General features: G+C 43.3%; 1 protein-coding gene across 1 annotated transcript in view; it reads right to left on the minus strand.

Moving 5' to 3' along the window:
• LOC135512896 (FAS-associated factor 1-like) overlaps window positions 1-16,248 on the minus strand; it is an 86,027-nt gene that overhangs the window by 25,419 nt on the left and 44,360 nt on the right. Inside the window, exons 9-13 of the mRNA XM_064935383.1 lie at window positions 14,077-14,172; window positions 13,858-13,984; window positions 13,701-13,764; window positions 13,519-13,600; window positions 1,527-1,681 (exon numbers count right to left, since the gene is read on the minus strand). Coding sequence (XP_064791455.1) covers window positions 1,527-1,681; window positions 13,519-13,600; window positions 13,701-13,764; window positions 13,858-13,984; window positions 14,077-14,172 — 524 coding nt within the window. The remainder of the gene's footprint in view (window positions 1-1,526; window positions 1,682-13,518; window positions 13,601-13,700; window positions 13,765-13,857; window positions 13,985-14,076; window positions 14,173-16,248) is intronic.

Consider the following 16,248-nt stretch of genomic DNA (forward strand, 5'->3'; position numbering starts at 1 on the left):
ACATACACTCCAGTGAGCATACAACAAACTCTCAGGTGTGCTTTAGTCAATCACGTGGAACAGGAACCGGATGCTACACAGAAAACACAGATACTCTGCGCAGACATGTTTTGAATCGAAAATAGCACTTCTCAGGCGATTCTCACGTTTTGAATACAGTGCTTCTGAACAAGTCAGATGAGTGCATGACACTTTTAGTGAGTGCATGACACTGGTATGAGTGCATGATACTGGTAATGTGCTCAATTACGAGGAGTTCAATACCATTATTGATCGGTACAGCACCGTATGATAAATTAAAATAGATGAGATGTGGTATGAAAGTATGCAGTCAAACGCAAAAAGCATGGAATCAAAAGCTAACAACTATCTGAAAGATGTAGTGTTTTGAGTATATTTATACATAATTCAGTTCAATACTAGCTGTGCATGAGGCAGTGTCTGGTATTTCAGAGACATTTTGCCATAGGCAACAATTACATTGGCACGTATTCGACAGGTCTGGTTTTATGCATCATTTTTCACTTAAATAAAGGATACGCTTTGAGGCCCTATGAGTTAGAATACCTTCTTTATAGCCACTGTGACTCATGCCAATCACCAGTCACTCAGGATCAACCTACGAGCGTGAGAATGTGGGAAAAACGTGTGTGTACGTACATACGTTAGAGCAAGTAGCAGTGCACATTATGAAAAGCTCCAGATGTTGCCTGCCTTTAATCTGCAATAAAAAGGCTCAGCTGGGGCAAAAAGCAAGAACCAAAAGGGAGAAAGGGTGCGGAATGAGGGAAGGTCAGTGTCTGAGCCTTTCCCCCGTCTTTCTTAAACGCCTCCTACCAGGGGGTGGGCTTAGCCCTGAAGTCTAGTGGAAGGAAAAGCTAGGGCCTGCCCCGGAGCAAGAGGTTGCTGCTGGGCCCCAATCAAACCTCCACCTGGTTACCGGCCCTCTCTACCATTCCCCACATCACACCTGGGATGCTGCCCGATTCTTGCCCTTGGCTAGGGGAGTAGAGCATGGCCAGGGAGGATCAAGCCTGGCTTTGGGGTCAGGAGTTGAAGGCTTGAGAATATTGTTGAGTATTGCTAGTGCAGGGAGTCACATACTGAGACAGGCAGGACATTGGTGGAAATAATGGAATTGGGTTGTGAATTGCTATGGAGGAAAGATGAAGTTGGGTTGATAAGGCTACCATGTCATGAGTGCCCTCAGCCTTGGGGAAATAGATGTTCTCCCAGTCAATGCAGACTTCATGGGACCTTCATTTCTAACATTGAGGCAGATTAGTGAAGATTGCCCAATTGGGGCCTCATACTGCAAACACAACTGCTTTTGTTAGCACACAACCCCCTCCCCTCACCGATGAAGAGGGGCTTGAGTTAAAGAGAAAGAGTGGTGCGGAGCAGGGGATGATTCTCAGCTATTAAGATGGCATCCACTTGTCAGACAATCTCTGATATTCATTTTGTTTTCAGGGCGACAGCGGTGGATTCCTGAGTTGTGATGAGGGCAGAGTACTCATACATACCTGGCTTTGTTAGCTTCTTTAGTGACATCCCATGCCCATGTGATGAAGTTCTGGCTCAGATAGGCCACTATGGAGTCTGCACACATCATCTGGGAGCAGAAGACGTTGCTGAGCACACTCTCGTCATTGTGGAGGTAGATGGCCAGCAGTTTTCTCTGTGGAAATGGACATCAGAGAGGTTTTCATTAGCAGAGGTGTGTGCGGATTGAGAAGCGAATGACCAACCAGACCCTGAAACACAGGGTGAGAAAAGTGTCCTTGCGCAGAGTCTGGTCCTAGCTCAGAATTCAATCATTGAAGGGAGAGGTTTTATACAGCTTTCACACATCGCTCAACAGGAGACCGTGAGTAAAGTGGTTGCTTTCACCGACAGCAAGGCCAAACCAATGAAAAGCAAACACACAAAATCAAATGAACAGGGAGTAAATAAAACTTCCTTTGAGGGGGCCGATGAGAAAACAAAAACAGACAAATCACTTAATTTATTTTACACCAAATGCCACTGGCCTTCTCAGGTTAGCAGCAGGGGTGGGAAATATCGACGAAGCTCTAAAATCCAAGGATATCGACACCATCATATGATCGACAGATTCTCAGGACTCACTGACAACTAATACATTTTTAAAAAACAAACACCTACAAACAGAAAAGGTTCTCTTGGATGGTGTAGGAAATAAAGCCCTCTAAATTACATAACTCACAAATTTCTTTCTGACCCCCTACGTTCCTTGCAAAACTCAAGGGGATGATTTCTCAGGAGCTGTAGCTACATACCAAAAGCAAAATAAGCACAGGCAGAAAAGTGAGGGAAAGTTAAAAGAAAGTTGTGCTATATTGTGGCCTGTGTCGAAAAGGAGTGGGTGAGCACTGCTGTGTTTGCTCAGCGATTAGAGGTTTAGAATAAGCTCCCCGGTTCCTAGCGGGAAGGAGCTTGGGGCTCATTCAGTGGCCCAATTGAACGCCCTGAAAAGATTAAACACTCATGCTGAGAAGACAAGCAAATGCAGCATTGAGTGCCCCCCCCTTCTCAAAAAAGATGAAATAAGACACACGCACACACCCTTGCACTCATTATCTTATACATACATACATACAGACGCACACACATTCGTTCCTCTGCAACTTGTTTTAAGTCTCCAAAAGGGCATTTTTACAAACAGTAGGCTCAAAAACATACATTTTGTAAAGAGGGAACAACCCCTCTCCTATAATAACACCCAATCACCAACTCCCTCACTTTACTTAAACTGTCTTTCCCTCTCTTCTCCAACTGTTCCCCATCTTCTTTCCTAATGCTTTCCTTAGCAAAGACAAATCCCTTAAAACCAATTTACTAGGTTCAACCTGGGCTAGAAAGTGACCCAAAAGGCCCTCTTTCTGGTGTGAATCCTCTCACCTGTTCACCATACAGAGGGGAGGAGAGAGTAAAGAAACTAGAGAAAACCGATCTGTTCTGTGAGCCAGACTGTAGTGATTTTCACACAGCACCCCTGTCAGTGTTCACTTCTCAGTCACTCCGTCTGTCCCTCTCCTAGTGTAGACTAGAGCCATGTGAAACAGGTATCCGTTGGCCAGGAGCTGGGGGAGCAGAATGGGCTCAGCTCACATCCGGATGGTCTTTGTGTCCTGCCTGGACCGTATGATTATCTGCAACATGAGCAGGAATTCTACACAGGTGTGCCACTGGGGGGGATGAATAGAATGACAACCGAAAGATGCAGTAGACCAGTCAGAATAAAACGACTCGCAAAGTTTGTGAAATGTTGAACTCATCTCATCTTTAACCACACCACTTAGACACAGGTTGTGATAATGCAGCACGACTCCAGTGAAAAATACAAGCATTTGTTTTGTTCGACAAAAAGTTTGTGAAAATAGACCTGCTTGATAACCATGGCCCCTGATAAATACACTACCGTATGTAATTTGTGCCAGCCATCCATTTTCATTAGTCTCATTCAGTTTATGCATTTGTGTTGTGGGGGAACATTTTTAATTATAGCCAGTATTGGGGAGCAAAGAAGCCGGGGGAAAATGATCATCCAAGGTAGCCCAAAGAAAAACAAACACTTCAAAATGAAGACCTCAAATTACTGCTCCCCTGCCACACACACACACTGAGAACACACGTTCGGATCAATGATTTAACAGATGGTAGGTACATGACTGAAAAGCACATTTTGTATTAGTAGTAACCAGTTCTGATTTCATTTTTTTGAGGTGCCATAAACTTGTCAAATTTTAGTGAAGACAAAATAGCACACAATTGTCAAATTGAATGTAAAGCTGCAATATGTAACTTTGTGGGCGACCTAACCAAATGTTCATATAAATGTGAGTTATAGACCTGTGAGTCTAAGAAGCGGTAGATCTTCTCTAGGTACACTATTCTATGCTCCCTGTTCTTGCATCTTTAACTTTTGGACATCAGCTTCAAAAACAGCTGAAAATAAAATATGTTGGGTTATTGAAAATATATTTGACAGTGGTTTAGATGGTACAACAATCTCAACATTATACATTGTTTTGTCACATAAGCTGAAATTAGGCGAACTATTCAATTTTTTGCAACCAGGTAATGGCAGAAAGATTTATACATATTGCACCTTAACATAATAAACCTCAGTCTTTATACACATGAAACTATAATAGTCAAAATATTCAGCTGGGCATCAGTTCATCTGACTGGAAGTGTTCTAGTAGAAACAAATAAAAACGTTAAAATGAGATCACTTTCACCTGAGCAGGGAGAGATGGATGAAAATGTGTTTATCCATTCCCTACCCATGGTATCGATTTCTCCTCTCTCCCTCTCACTGCTCTTTTGCTAAACTACGGGGGATTTAAGCGGATACTCGAGTGTGATAAAACCCTCACCCCGGCACTGCTATGAATTTTGATGTGTGTCTTTGTGTGAGTGAGAGAGCAGGGTTACTCCGATTAACCGCACCGTTAAGGGGATTTGAAGGGAGCCTTGGCAGTGATGGGTGGCCTGTCTGAAGGGCCTTACTGCTGATCCTCTGGAGGGCTCAGGGGCCCAAAGCATTTTCATTAAGGCTGGATTGAGGCGCATCTCTCCCTCCAGAAACGCTTCATCAAATGTAGTGTTTTACTTAGTGATTAGCCCATCAGACACCGAGTGTGACAGATTCCTCTGCAAAATCTCTCCCTGGTCCCTCCTTCCCCTGAAACCTACATCATATCAATATCCACTACAAAAAAATGTATTAAATTTTACCCCTTTTTCGTGGTATCCAATTGTTTTAGTAGCTACTATCTTGTCTCATCGCTACAACTCATGTACGGGCTCGGGAGAGACGAAGATTGAAAGTCATGCGTCCTCCGATACACAACCCAACCAAGCCGCACTGCTTCTTAACACAGCGCGCATCCAACCCGGAAGCCAGCCGCACCAATATGTTGGAGGAAACACCGTGCACCTGGCAACCTTGGTTAGCCCACACTGCGCCCGGCCCGCCACAGGAGTCGCTGGTGCGCGATGAGACAAAGATATCCCTACCGGCCAAACCCTCCCTAACCCTGACGACGCTAGGCCAATTGTGCGTCGCCCCACGGATCTCCCGGTCGTGGCCGGTTACGACAGAGCCTGGGCGCGATCCCAGAGTCTCTGATGGCACAGCTGGCGCCAATATCCACTAAATTAACAGCTAGTTGCGATGACGAGAGGAGAGATTTAGACCAATTTCTTCAAGAGGGAAGAGGGAGGTGGTGCTGGTTGGGGAGTTGACACCCAATGGTCACAGTGAGTCAGATGTGTGTTTCTCCCGTTTCATCTCCTCTAAGGCTACAGAGAGAGAGTAGGGGGTCAGCTGCATGTGTCCCTTCATATTGGTTTATTTTCATTGACACAATGTACAGTCTCCGGCTGCACCACAGAGAGCTCAACGGAGAGGGGGCCATACTGAGCTGGCTTAGGGAAGAGGATATCAGCTGGGAGGCAAGCCGAGCCTCTGCCTCACGGTCTAAAACCCCCCAAACATCTTGCTGTGTTCTCCCATTCTAATAAGACAGTAATCCACACAAGCTGTCAGTTGATACAACCCTCCTTAAGAAGGACAAAGCAGAAAAAAGCAGAAAAATTGTGGGCTAAAAATAAAAAAGTGACATCTGTCATGATGAAAATGTAATGAGGTTTATGAGAGGAATCAAATGGTGGCTCTTTTTGAACAAGCACTCCCACCTTTAGATGTAAAAGAAAAGAAAATGGTCATTTACAGTGCCTTCAAAAAGTGTTCACACTCCGTATTCCACTTTGCTGTGATGCAGCTCGAAGACACAATACCCCATAATGACGAAGTGAAAAAATGTTTTTATAAATGTTAGTAAATTTATTGAAAATGAAACAAATACATCATTTACAGAAGTATTCATACCGGTTTGCTATGATACTCCAAATTGTGCATCCAATTTCCTTGATCATTCTTGAGATGTCACTACAACTTGAATGGAGTTCAGTTCACCTGTGGCCAATTCAATTGTTTGGACATGATTTTAAAAAAGAAACACCTGTCTATGTAAGGTCCCACATTTGACAGTACATTTCAGAGCAGAAACTATACCATGAAGTCCAAGTATGTCTGTAGATCTCAGATATATAATTATGATTAGGCATACAGTACAAGTCAAAAGTTGACACACCTACTCATTTAAGTGTTTTTCTTTATTTTTACTATTTTCTACATTGTAGAATAATAGTGAAGACATCAAAACTATGAAATAACACATGGAATCATGTAGTACCCAAAAAAAGAGTGTTAAATCAAAAATATGTTTAAAAGTAGCCACCCTTTGCCTTGATGACAGCTTTGCACACTTCGCATTCTCTCAACCAGCTTTTCCAACCATCATGAAGGAGTTCCCACATATGCTGAGTAGTTCTTGGCTGCTTTTCCTTCACTCTGCGGTCCAACTCATCCCAAACCATCTTAATTGGTTGAGGTTGGGTGATTGTGGCGACCAGGTCATCTGATGCAGCACTCCATCTCATCCTCTGTTAAATAGCCCTTTCACAGCCTGGAGGCATGATGCCCAAACCAGATTGGATGGCGTATCACTGCAGAATGCTGTGGTAGTTATGCTGGTTAAGTGTGCCTTGAATTCTAAATAATTCACAGACAGTGTCACGAGCAAAGCACCCCCACACCGTTACACCACCATGCTTCACAGTGGAAACCACACAAGCGGGGATCATCCTTTCACCTACTCTGCATCTCACAAAGACACGGCAGTTGGAACAACAACAAAAAATCTACAATTTGGACTCATCTGACCAAAGATGTGAAGCATTTATTTGGGCTCCAATTTCTGAGGCTGGTAACTAAGAAAGTGTTAGCTCTGCAACAGAGTTCTGGGTCTTCCTTTCCTGTGGTGGTCCTCATGAGAGCCAGTTTCATCATAGCGCTTGATGGATTTTATGACTGGAATGCAGCCAATAACTTTGAAAGTTTATTCAAGTCGAAACACTTAAGACACACCCTCTCCCCTCAGCCCACCAGACACTTGATGACACACCATGACCCGAGTTTACACATGCAGGGCGAGGGAGGAAGGAATTCATTTTTAAAAATGGACCGCTCTTGCACAGAAATTCGTCACTCGATCATCCCGCAACAATTGTGTTTTCAGCCACTGGTAGCTTGTGAGTGCTATTTATATGCAATACAGTCAATTATGATTGCATGTCTACTAACTATATAATTATTATTATACCCCTACTGTGTGATAGATAGCAAATGAATTAGTTAACTGACTTGGCCTGCCTAGCTACAACTGAAGGAAAATGTTTTATTTCTACAATTTCCAAAAGCCAATCAAACAAAAACATTACTTTTAAGAGACGTGTTTGTGCATTAGTAGCACAATTTCGAACTTATTTACATTCGTTTTACTTACACTTGTATGTTGGCTCCATATTGAGGGTTTCAGTTTTGGCAAACTTTTCTTAGCGCATGTACAATCATCGCAAATTGAATTATGGGGAGTTTCAGGCCCTGAAGTTCACAAATTGTACACTCGCAAACACCATTAAAAAGAGGGCTGAGGGGCTCACGTTTTAAACTTCCCTTGCTTGGCTAATCATTTGGACCGACGACAAATATGGCCGCGGGGATTCCCCCAAGGGCATAAGGCGAGGGTGTGTCTTATGCGTTGGAAATGTAGCCATTGAAATTATCACGACTGACTGACCTACATGTCTTAAAGTAATGAACCTTCGTTTCTCTTTGCTTATTTGAGCTATTCTTGCCAGAATATGGACTTGGTCTTTTACCAAATAGGGCCATCTTCTGTATACCACCCCGACCTTGTCACAACAACTGATTGGCTGAAATGCATTAAGGAAATCAATTCCACAAATGAACTTTTAACAAGGCACACCTGTTAATTTAAATGCATTCCAGGTGACTACCTCATGAAGCTTGTTGAGAGAATGCCAAGAGTGTGCAAAGCTGTCAAGGCAAAGGGTGGCTACTTTGAAGAACCTCAAATATAAAATATATTTTGATTTGTTCAACACTTTTGTGGTTACTACATGATTCCATGTGTGTTATTTCATAGTTTTGATGTCGTCACTATTATTCTACAATTTAGAAAATAATAAAAATAAAGAAAAACAGGAGCAGGTGTGTCCAAACTTTTGACTGGTACTGTATATCTGGGGAAGGGTAGAAAACAATTACTAGAGTGTTGAAAGTGGCCCCCACCATTGTGAAATAAACTTACAAAATATGGAACTATCCAGACTCTGCCTAGAGCTGGCCGTGCAACCAAACTGAGCAACTGGGCAAGAAGGACCTTGGTCAGGGAGGTGACCAAGATGGAAGCCACTGCTGAAAAAAAGGCACATGACAGCACATCTGCCGTTTGCAAAAATGCATGTGAAAGACTCAGATCAGTATGAAAAAGATTTTGTGGTCTGATAAGACAAACTGAACTCTTGCCTGAACACAAAGCGCTGTCTGGAGAAAATCAGGCACAGCTCATCACCCGTTTAACAACATCCCTACCGTAAAGCACGGTGGTGGCAGCATCATGCTATGAGGATGCTTTTCACCGGCAGAGAGGTAAGGATAGAGGGAACAATCAATGGAGCCAAATACAGGCAAATCCTTGATGAGAACCTGCTTCAGAGTGCAAACAACCTTAGACTGGGGAGACAACAGGACAATGCATACAGCCAAAGCAATGCTGGAATGCCTTCAGAACAAGGATGTGAAGGTCCATGTGTGTCCCAGACAAAGCCCAGACTTAAATACCATTGAAAATCTGTGGAAAGACTTGAATATTGCTGTTCACTGGCACTCACCATCTAACTTAACAGAGCTTGAGAAAATCTGCAAGGAAGAATGGGAGAAAATCCTCAAATCCAGACGTGCAAAGCTGATTCAGAAACACTAAAGACCAAAGCTGCAATCTCAGCCTCCCGAATGGCGCAGCGGTCTAAGGCACTGCACCGCAGTGCTCGAGGCGTCACTACAGACCCAAGTTCGATCCCAGGCTGTCTCGCAGCTGGCCGTGACCGGGAGACCCATGAGGTGGCACACAATTGGCCCAGCATCATCCAGGTTAGGGGAGGGTTCGGCCGGCCAGGATGTCCTTGTCCCATCGCGCTCTAGCATCTCGTGGCAGGCCAGGCGCAGCACACCGACGTCGGTCGCCTCTGACATACTGGTTCAACTGGCTTCGGGGCTAAGCGAGCAGTGCGGCTTGGCAAGATCGTGTTTCGGAGGTCGCATGGCTCTTGACCTTCTCCTCTACTAGCCCGTATGGGAGTTGCAGCGATGGGACAAGACTAACTACCAATTGGATATCACAAAATTGGTGAGAAAAAAAGTTAAAACAACTAAATGCCACCAAAAGTACTGACTCGGTGTGAATATTTATGTAAATGCAATATTTCAGCATTTAATTTTCAATAAATTCGCAAAATTGTCTAAAAACATGTTTTCACTTTTATTATGGGGTATTGTGTGTAGATGGGTGATACATGTTTTAACCTCTGCGCACTGAACCCGTTAGAAGGATTAAATTCGTCAACATACGGTGATCGCTACATAAATAGTCATATTTTTTTTATTTTACTAGGCAAGTCAGTTAAAGAACAAATTCTTATTTTCAATGACAGCCTAGGAACAGTGGGTTAACTGTCTGTTCAGGGGCACCTTGTCAGCTCGGGTGTTTGAACTTGCAACCTTCCGGTTACTAGTCCAACGCTCTAACCACTAGGCTACCCTGCCACCCTGATTAAACAATCATGACAATACAAGTGTCTCACATTTCGAAAGCCTAGAATCTTGCTAATCCAACTGCGTTGTCAGATTTAAAAAAGGATTTACTGCGAAAGAATACGATGCGATTACCTGAGGACAGTGCCCCATAAAAAGAAACTATTTCAACCAGCACAGGTGTAACAAAATCACAAATTGCAAAAAAATAAATTGTTTATTTTTGACGATATTCCTCGGTTTGCAATCCCAATGCTCATTGTTACACAATGAATGGTCTTGTTTGATAAAATCCATTTTTATAGCCTAACACAAAACATTTTGTGAACCGCTTGTGTCGTGAATTCCGTCTCATTCAATTTTCGACAATACATTCGATGTAAATACACTCACTAAACGTGACTTTTCCAGTCATGTTTGGTTTCATTGCAATCAACTGGTTTGTTGGTAACACAACCAAACTTGATGGGTCATTTCGCAGGACGTATTAACTGAAAAAAAAAAAAAAACGATTTGAAGACAACAAGTAATGACATCATTGTGTACCAATGATATGACCGCTGTTTCGTTGATTGACTGTATTTGAACCCAAAGACCACTGATCGTCTTGAATTCTAGTTGGGTAGATAGCCAATGAGCTGAGGTAAAAGGCAATATGTAATGGTTATGTGTTGGAAGACCAACCCATGTAGTAGACTCCGGCGTAAAGAGGGTCATTCGCCATTGAAGATTCATACTGGAAGGAGCGCATGTTACACACAGCACTTTTTTTGGTAAAGCGCATCTTCAGCTGTTTATACACTGCTCAAAAAAAATAAAGGGAACACTAAAATAACACATCCTAGATCTGAATGAATGAAATATTCTTATTAAATACTTTTTTCTTTACATAGTTGAATGTGCTGACAACAAAATCACAAAAATTATCAATGGAAATCAAATTTATCAACCCATGGAGGTCTGGATTTGGAGTCACACTCAAAATTAAAGTGGAAAACCACACTACAGGCTGATCCAACTTTGATGTAATGTCCTTAAAACAAGTCAAAATGAGGCTCAATATTGTGTGTGGCCTCCACGTGCCTGTATGACCTCCCTACAACACCTGGGCCTGCTCCTGATGAGGAGGAACCCAGGGTCAACCGCACCAGCATATGGTCTCACAAGGGGTCTGAGGATCTCATCTCGATACCTAATGGCAGTCAGGCTACCTATGGCGAGCACATGGAGGGCTGTGCGGCCCCCCAAAGAAATGCCACCCCACACCATGACTGACCCACCGCCAAACCGGTCATGCTGGAGGATGTTGCAGGCAGCAGAATGTTCTCCACGGCGTCTCCAGACTGTCACATGTGCTCAGCGTGAACCTGCTTTCATCTGTGAAGAGCACAGGGCGCCAGTGGCGAATTTGCCAATCTTGGTGTTCTCTGGCAAATGCCAAACGTCCTGCACGGTGTTGGGCTGTAAGCACGACCCCCACCTGTGGACGTCGGGCCCTCATACCATCCTCATGGTGTCTGTTTCTGACCGTTTGAGCAGACACATGCACATTTGTGTCCTGCTGGAGGTCATTTTGCAGGGCTCTGGCAGTGCTCCTCCTGCTCCTCCTTGCACAAAGGCGGAGGTAGCGGTCCTGCTGCTGGGTTGTTGCCCTCCTACGGCCTTCTCCACGTCTCCTGATGTACTGGCCTGTCTCCTGGTAGCGCCTCCATGCTCTGGACACTACGCTGACAGACACAGCAAACCTTGCCACAGCTCGCATTGATGTCCCATCCTGGATGAGCTGCACTACCTGAGCCACTTGTGGGTTGTAGACTCCGTGTCATGCTACCACTAGAGTGAAAGCACCGCCATCATTCAAAAGTGACCAAAACATCAGCCAGGAAGTATAGGAACTGAGAAGTGGTCTGTGGTCACCACCTGCAGAACCACTCCTTTATTGGGGGTGTCTTGCTAATTGCCTATAATTTCCTCCTGTTGTCTATTCCATTTGCACAACAGCATGTGAAATTTATTGTCAATCAGTGTTGCTTCCTAAGTGGACAGTTTGATTTCACAGAAGTATGATTGACTTGGAGTTACATTGTGTTGTTTAAGTGTTCCCTTTATTTTTTTGAGCAGTGTATATCAAATCAGTATGGCGACTAAGTCAGGGAAAGCTAAATCTGAGTCTAGATATATACAGATGTACACACAACTTTAGAAGAAATTGATCAGGAAAGTGAGACAGATTGTTGGAGGACGATTCATTTAGCTAACATATCTTTGATTCCCAAATGGAGGAATATTTTTTTAACGGAGGGGACATCGTTTGACCGGTAAGTTCTTTTCATGCCAATGCCGTTGTTTGAAATTAATAATAAACAATATTATTTGTGATTTTTTAAAATTTAGTGGCAATATAGACAAATGTTATGAAATGTGTAAAGTACACGTTGGCTATACATTGTGGGTGGGGGTGTTTGTATGCATGTGTATGACCCATAGCCTAGGTTTGTGTGTGTATATACACACACACACACACACACACACACGTGCCAATGTGTCCATCCCCCACTGAAGCCGGTTCATCCAGCCGGACACCTGTTGTCTCAGCGTTACTGGGGCATGGACCACAAAAAATGTCCCCCTTCCAACTGCAATAAAGGACTACAACAAGAGCATGGGAGTTGTGGACCTGTCAGATGCGCTGATTGGCTATTACAATGTTCTCCATAAGATGATGAAATGACACAAGACCTTCTATCATTTCATCGACATTGCTGTGGTGAATGCATTCATCCTACACAAGGAAATGGTTAAGAGCTGTGGAAAGCCCCCCATCTCACAGCTAGCCTTCAGAGAGCTGCTCAACAAGGAGCTTGCTGGCTACAGCACCACGTTCTGGCCCCTCTACCTCTGTCCCTTCTGCTCCTGCCACAAGTGGTGTTCATCTGCCCAAATTCATTTCTGCAGGCATGGATGTGCCTCAGGGCCAAAAGGGCACAGCATGGAGGCGTCACTGTTCTTTTAAAAAATGAAGTCCCCCCATCACCTGCACCACATGCTTGATGACCCTCTGCTTTACAGCAGAAAGAGACCACTTTTGCACATGGCATTAGCAGCACAATATTGTGTAGAGGACTGAGGGTCTTCCAAAGACTGGGGGGGGGGGGGGGGTTATAGTTATTCCCTTCAAAATGTATAACTTCACCAATTTGGCCACTTGGGTACATTTGGGCTACTTGTGTGGGACACCTGGGTGACTTCATGATAAATGTCATGTAGCACACTCATTTTAGAAGTTATCATTCTGAAACTTTGCACAAGTACTGTTGCCCTCTTATGTTTTTCACTGAAATTGTCCCCATCATCCTATCTGAATGTTTGTTTTGTCTTGTTCATTTTAAATATGATACAACAATAAAAATACATATGTTTTTTTCATTGTATTATCTAAACCAGATCTATTGTGTTATATTCCCCTACATTCAATTCACATTCACACAAACTTCAGTGTTTTCTTTCAAATGAAACCAATAATATGCATATCCTTGGTTCTGTGCCTGAGCTACAGGCAGTTAGATGTCTTCAGGCAGAAATTGAGAAAAGTAGGGGGGTAGCAGTAAGCGGTTAATACATTTTGAATTCAGGCTGTAACAAAATGTGCATTAAGTCAAGGGGTATGAACACTTTCTGAAGGCACTAATATCATGTCCTGTTAACCTGTAAATTATACTACTGAGACCAGCTCCTCTACTGTTACTTACATCTCTGGCTTTGCCATAGAAGGCCTCTTGAGATGCTGCCTCCAAAGTACCAATGAAGAACACTGGATGACATTCTCCGTACCTGCAACACACACATAGGAGATTGACCCGTAAAAAGAATGCATGGATCTTCCACATCGTTTGAGAAGCACAGGCCCCTTAAAACAATACTAAATACGTACCTTGTTGAAAATTCAGCAGTAAAGTGCAGTAAGGCATCACTTTCATTCTCACTATTCTCTGGCACTGCAGAGAAAAACACATTAGCTTGATAACGATTAAATACCAAATCAAACTTTTTGAATCGAGTGGTAGCATCATGCTAAGTGAGGTACGTACTCAAGGCAGCTTTCCGACAGCCTGTAGAAGACCCCATACCGAACATCTCTGATTCGTCCACTCCAAATTCAGACGCATCCTCAAAGTCATCCCCCTCGCTGTCGCTTACCATGTGGACATCTGCGCACTGTTCAAACATATTCGCTTCAGTATTGTTGACCTATCAAACACAATGAAAAATGTGAAACAAAGCCAAATGTACTGTGTGTGTTGCTCTACCTCTTCTGTGGGCTCCTGGTTGTTGGCTGGTGAGGACCTTCGACACACACTGAGGTGATGGCAGGGGTAGCTGATTCCAGAGGCAGCTAGTGTCATCTGAGGACAGAAACATATTTTTTTTACAATAAAATCTGAACAATGCATTAACCTTCTATAAGGAGGCGTAAAGGCAGAAAGAGATCCAAGTTCCACATTCACAGATAAACCATTCAGACTTTCTGTTAGGATTAGAACAAAACATTTATCCAGACTGTTATGAGGAAGCCCAGAATAAAAATGTACAGGCATGGTTTATGGACAATCTAATTAAAGACTGGAAATTTCACCAACCGCAGCACTGGAGGGACTCATTAAAGACGGTCTATATGGCTGAACCCAATGGGATAGGGTAAAGATAGAGGCAGGTGCCATGGAAAGTGATGGGGCCCCAGCACCCATCTTTCTAACTAAGCTACTCACTAACCTGCTCTCCCTGAGAGAGTAAGGGATTATCAGTGTTAAATCGATAATGCAAGTCTTAAAAGGCTTTCATTTCAAGTATGGGGCAGATGATCTGAACCTGACCACAACATCCTACATGGCCCACTGAAGCCAAGCGGAAAATTAATAAAACCATTGTCAAAACCTAGCAGAAATAATCTCTACTTAATACAGTATTTTAGTCTGTTCATAATCAACGTTAGCAAGCCAACTCATCCACTACAGTTCAAATAAAGTAAAAATGTATTTACCTACTGGTTCATCGTTTGAGAAAACAACCTTATGTTAATTGCAAACAAGTGTTATAGTGGCATTAACTGGAGGTTTAACCCTAAAGCCGTGATTGTCACGGACAGACAAAAGGGAAAGTCCCTGGCCGTCAACAGCAGGGGGTGGCAATCGTTGCTATTGTCAGGTCCTCTAGCCAACAAAACCAGTTGGTAATTGTTGAATCAGGACCCGATTACATGTAACGGCAATTGAGTTTCAAAAGCAGAGTGACTGCTGGAGTTTTCCACGTCTCTTTTAAAGTAATTCTGCCAGAGAATAGAGTAACCACTAGTCCTCGTTGGGCACATGATTTGCTGGATGATAACAACAGAACATATCCAAATATAGAGAGCCATCATTCTCATTTGAATCCACTGTTAAATTACTATTGGCGCAAGAAATAAGTCAAATTCCCACTTGCTCAACAGGAAAAACAGCAGAAAAACAGTATTCCCTGGACAAATAAAGCATGAGCAATATCCTGCTGTGGCCCATAGCCATTTCCCTGCTGTGCAGCACAGTGCCAGGGGAAGATGCAGGAAAGTCCAAGATGCAGAGTCCGTAAAGTCATGTGGCCATCTTCTCGTCATGGTCTTCCCATTTGGCCTCATCAGTTCCGCTGCCCACACACACGACAGATTGTGTTTGTCTTCCACAACTAACTTAAAGCAAATGTACTTTAAAATAAAACATATTAATAAAGAGGCAGGACTAGGCTGCCATGGCTGGGACAGCTGAGTGCAAGTGTTAATTAAAAGCATTAACACTTACACTGAATAACACTGGAACAGCTAGTAAGAACACTTAGCAGAATTGCCTGACATGGTTCATGTAACAAAATTACTCCCACACTAATTCTTTAGCGGGTTAAGTATTATTGTATGACGGTACAATTCCTATTTTCTCATTAGCCAAGTTGATCTTATTAAATCAAATGGAATTGGATGGAAATATCCTCGACTGTAAATTGAGTCTGGTTGCCACACTTTGTTGGTTTGAAAGAACATTTCTAAACAGTGCTCCATAGAAATCCAAGTGCTGATAAAAAATTATCGACACAGTGGTTTGAGAGGCTGACCCCTTGAGCAGGACAGAGACAAGGGCTTTGAGATGTGAAGGAATGTCTTGCTCTTTTCTCTTGCCTCTCCAATCGAGTGGCAATCAAACGTGAGAATCTTAATGGCGGCTAAGTGGACCCCCTCGACAATAAAAGGTTTCCTCCAAGGCCCTAATATGTGCATAAATAAAGTTTATCACTTCTCTTGTCAATGGGGGACATTGAGGGGTGGGACGACATGTGCTGAAAATCAGAAAAATAAAGTTGAGCGGTCATCCAAGCCAAGCTTTGACCCTGTGCCTTCCACTGATGCTGCAGGATAAGTGCAGCTTCCCAGCTCTGTGGCGGAACGCTGCGGGGCACAG

Source organism: Oncorhynchus masou, chromosome 24 (assembly GCF_036934945.1).
Source record: "Oncorhynchus masou masou isolate Uvic2021 chromosome 24, UVic_Omas_1.1, whole genome shotgun sequence".
In the NCBI taxonomy this organism is placed as follows: domain Eukaryota; kingdom Metazoa; phylum Chordata; class Actinopteri; order Salmoniformes; family Salmonidae; genus Oncorhynchus; species Oncorhynchus masou.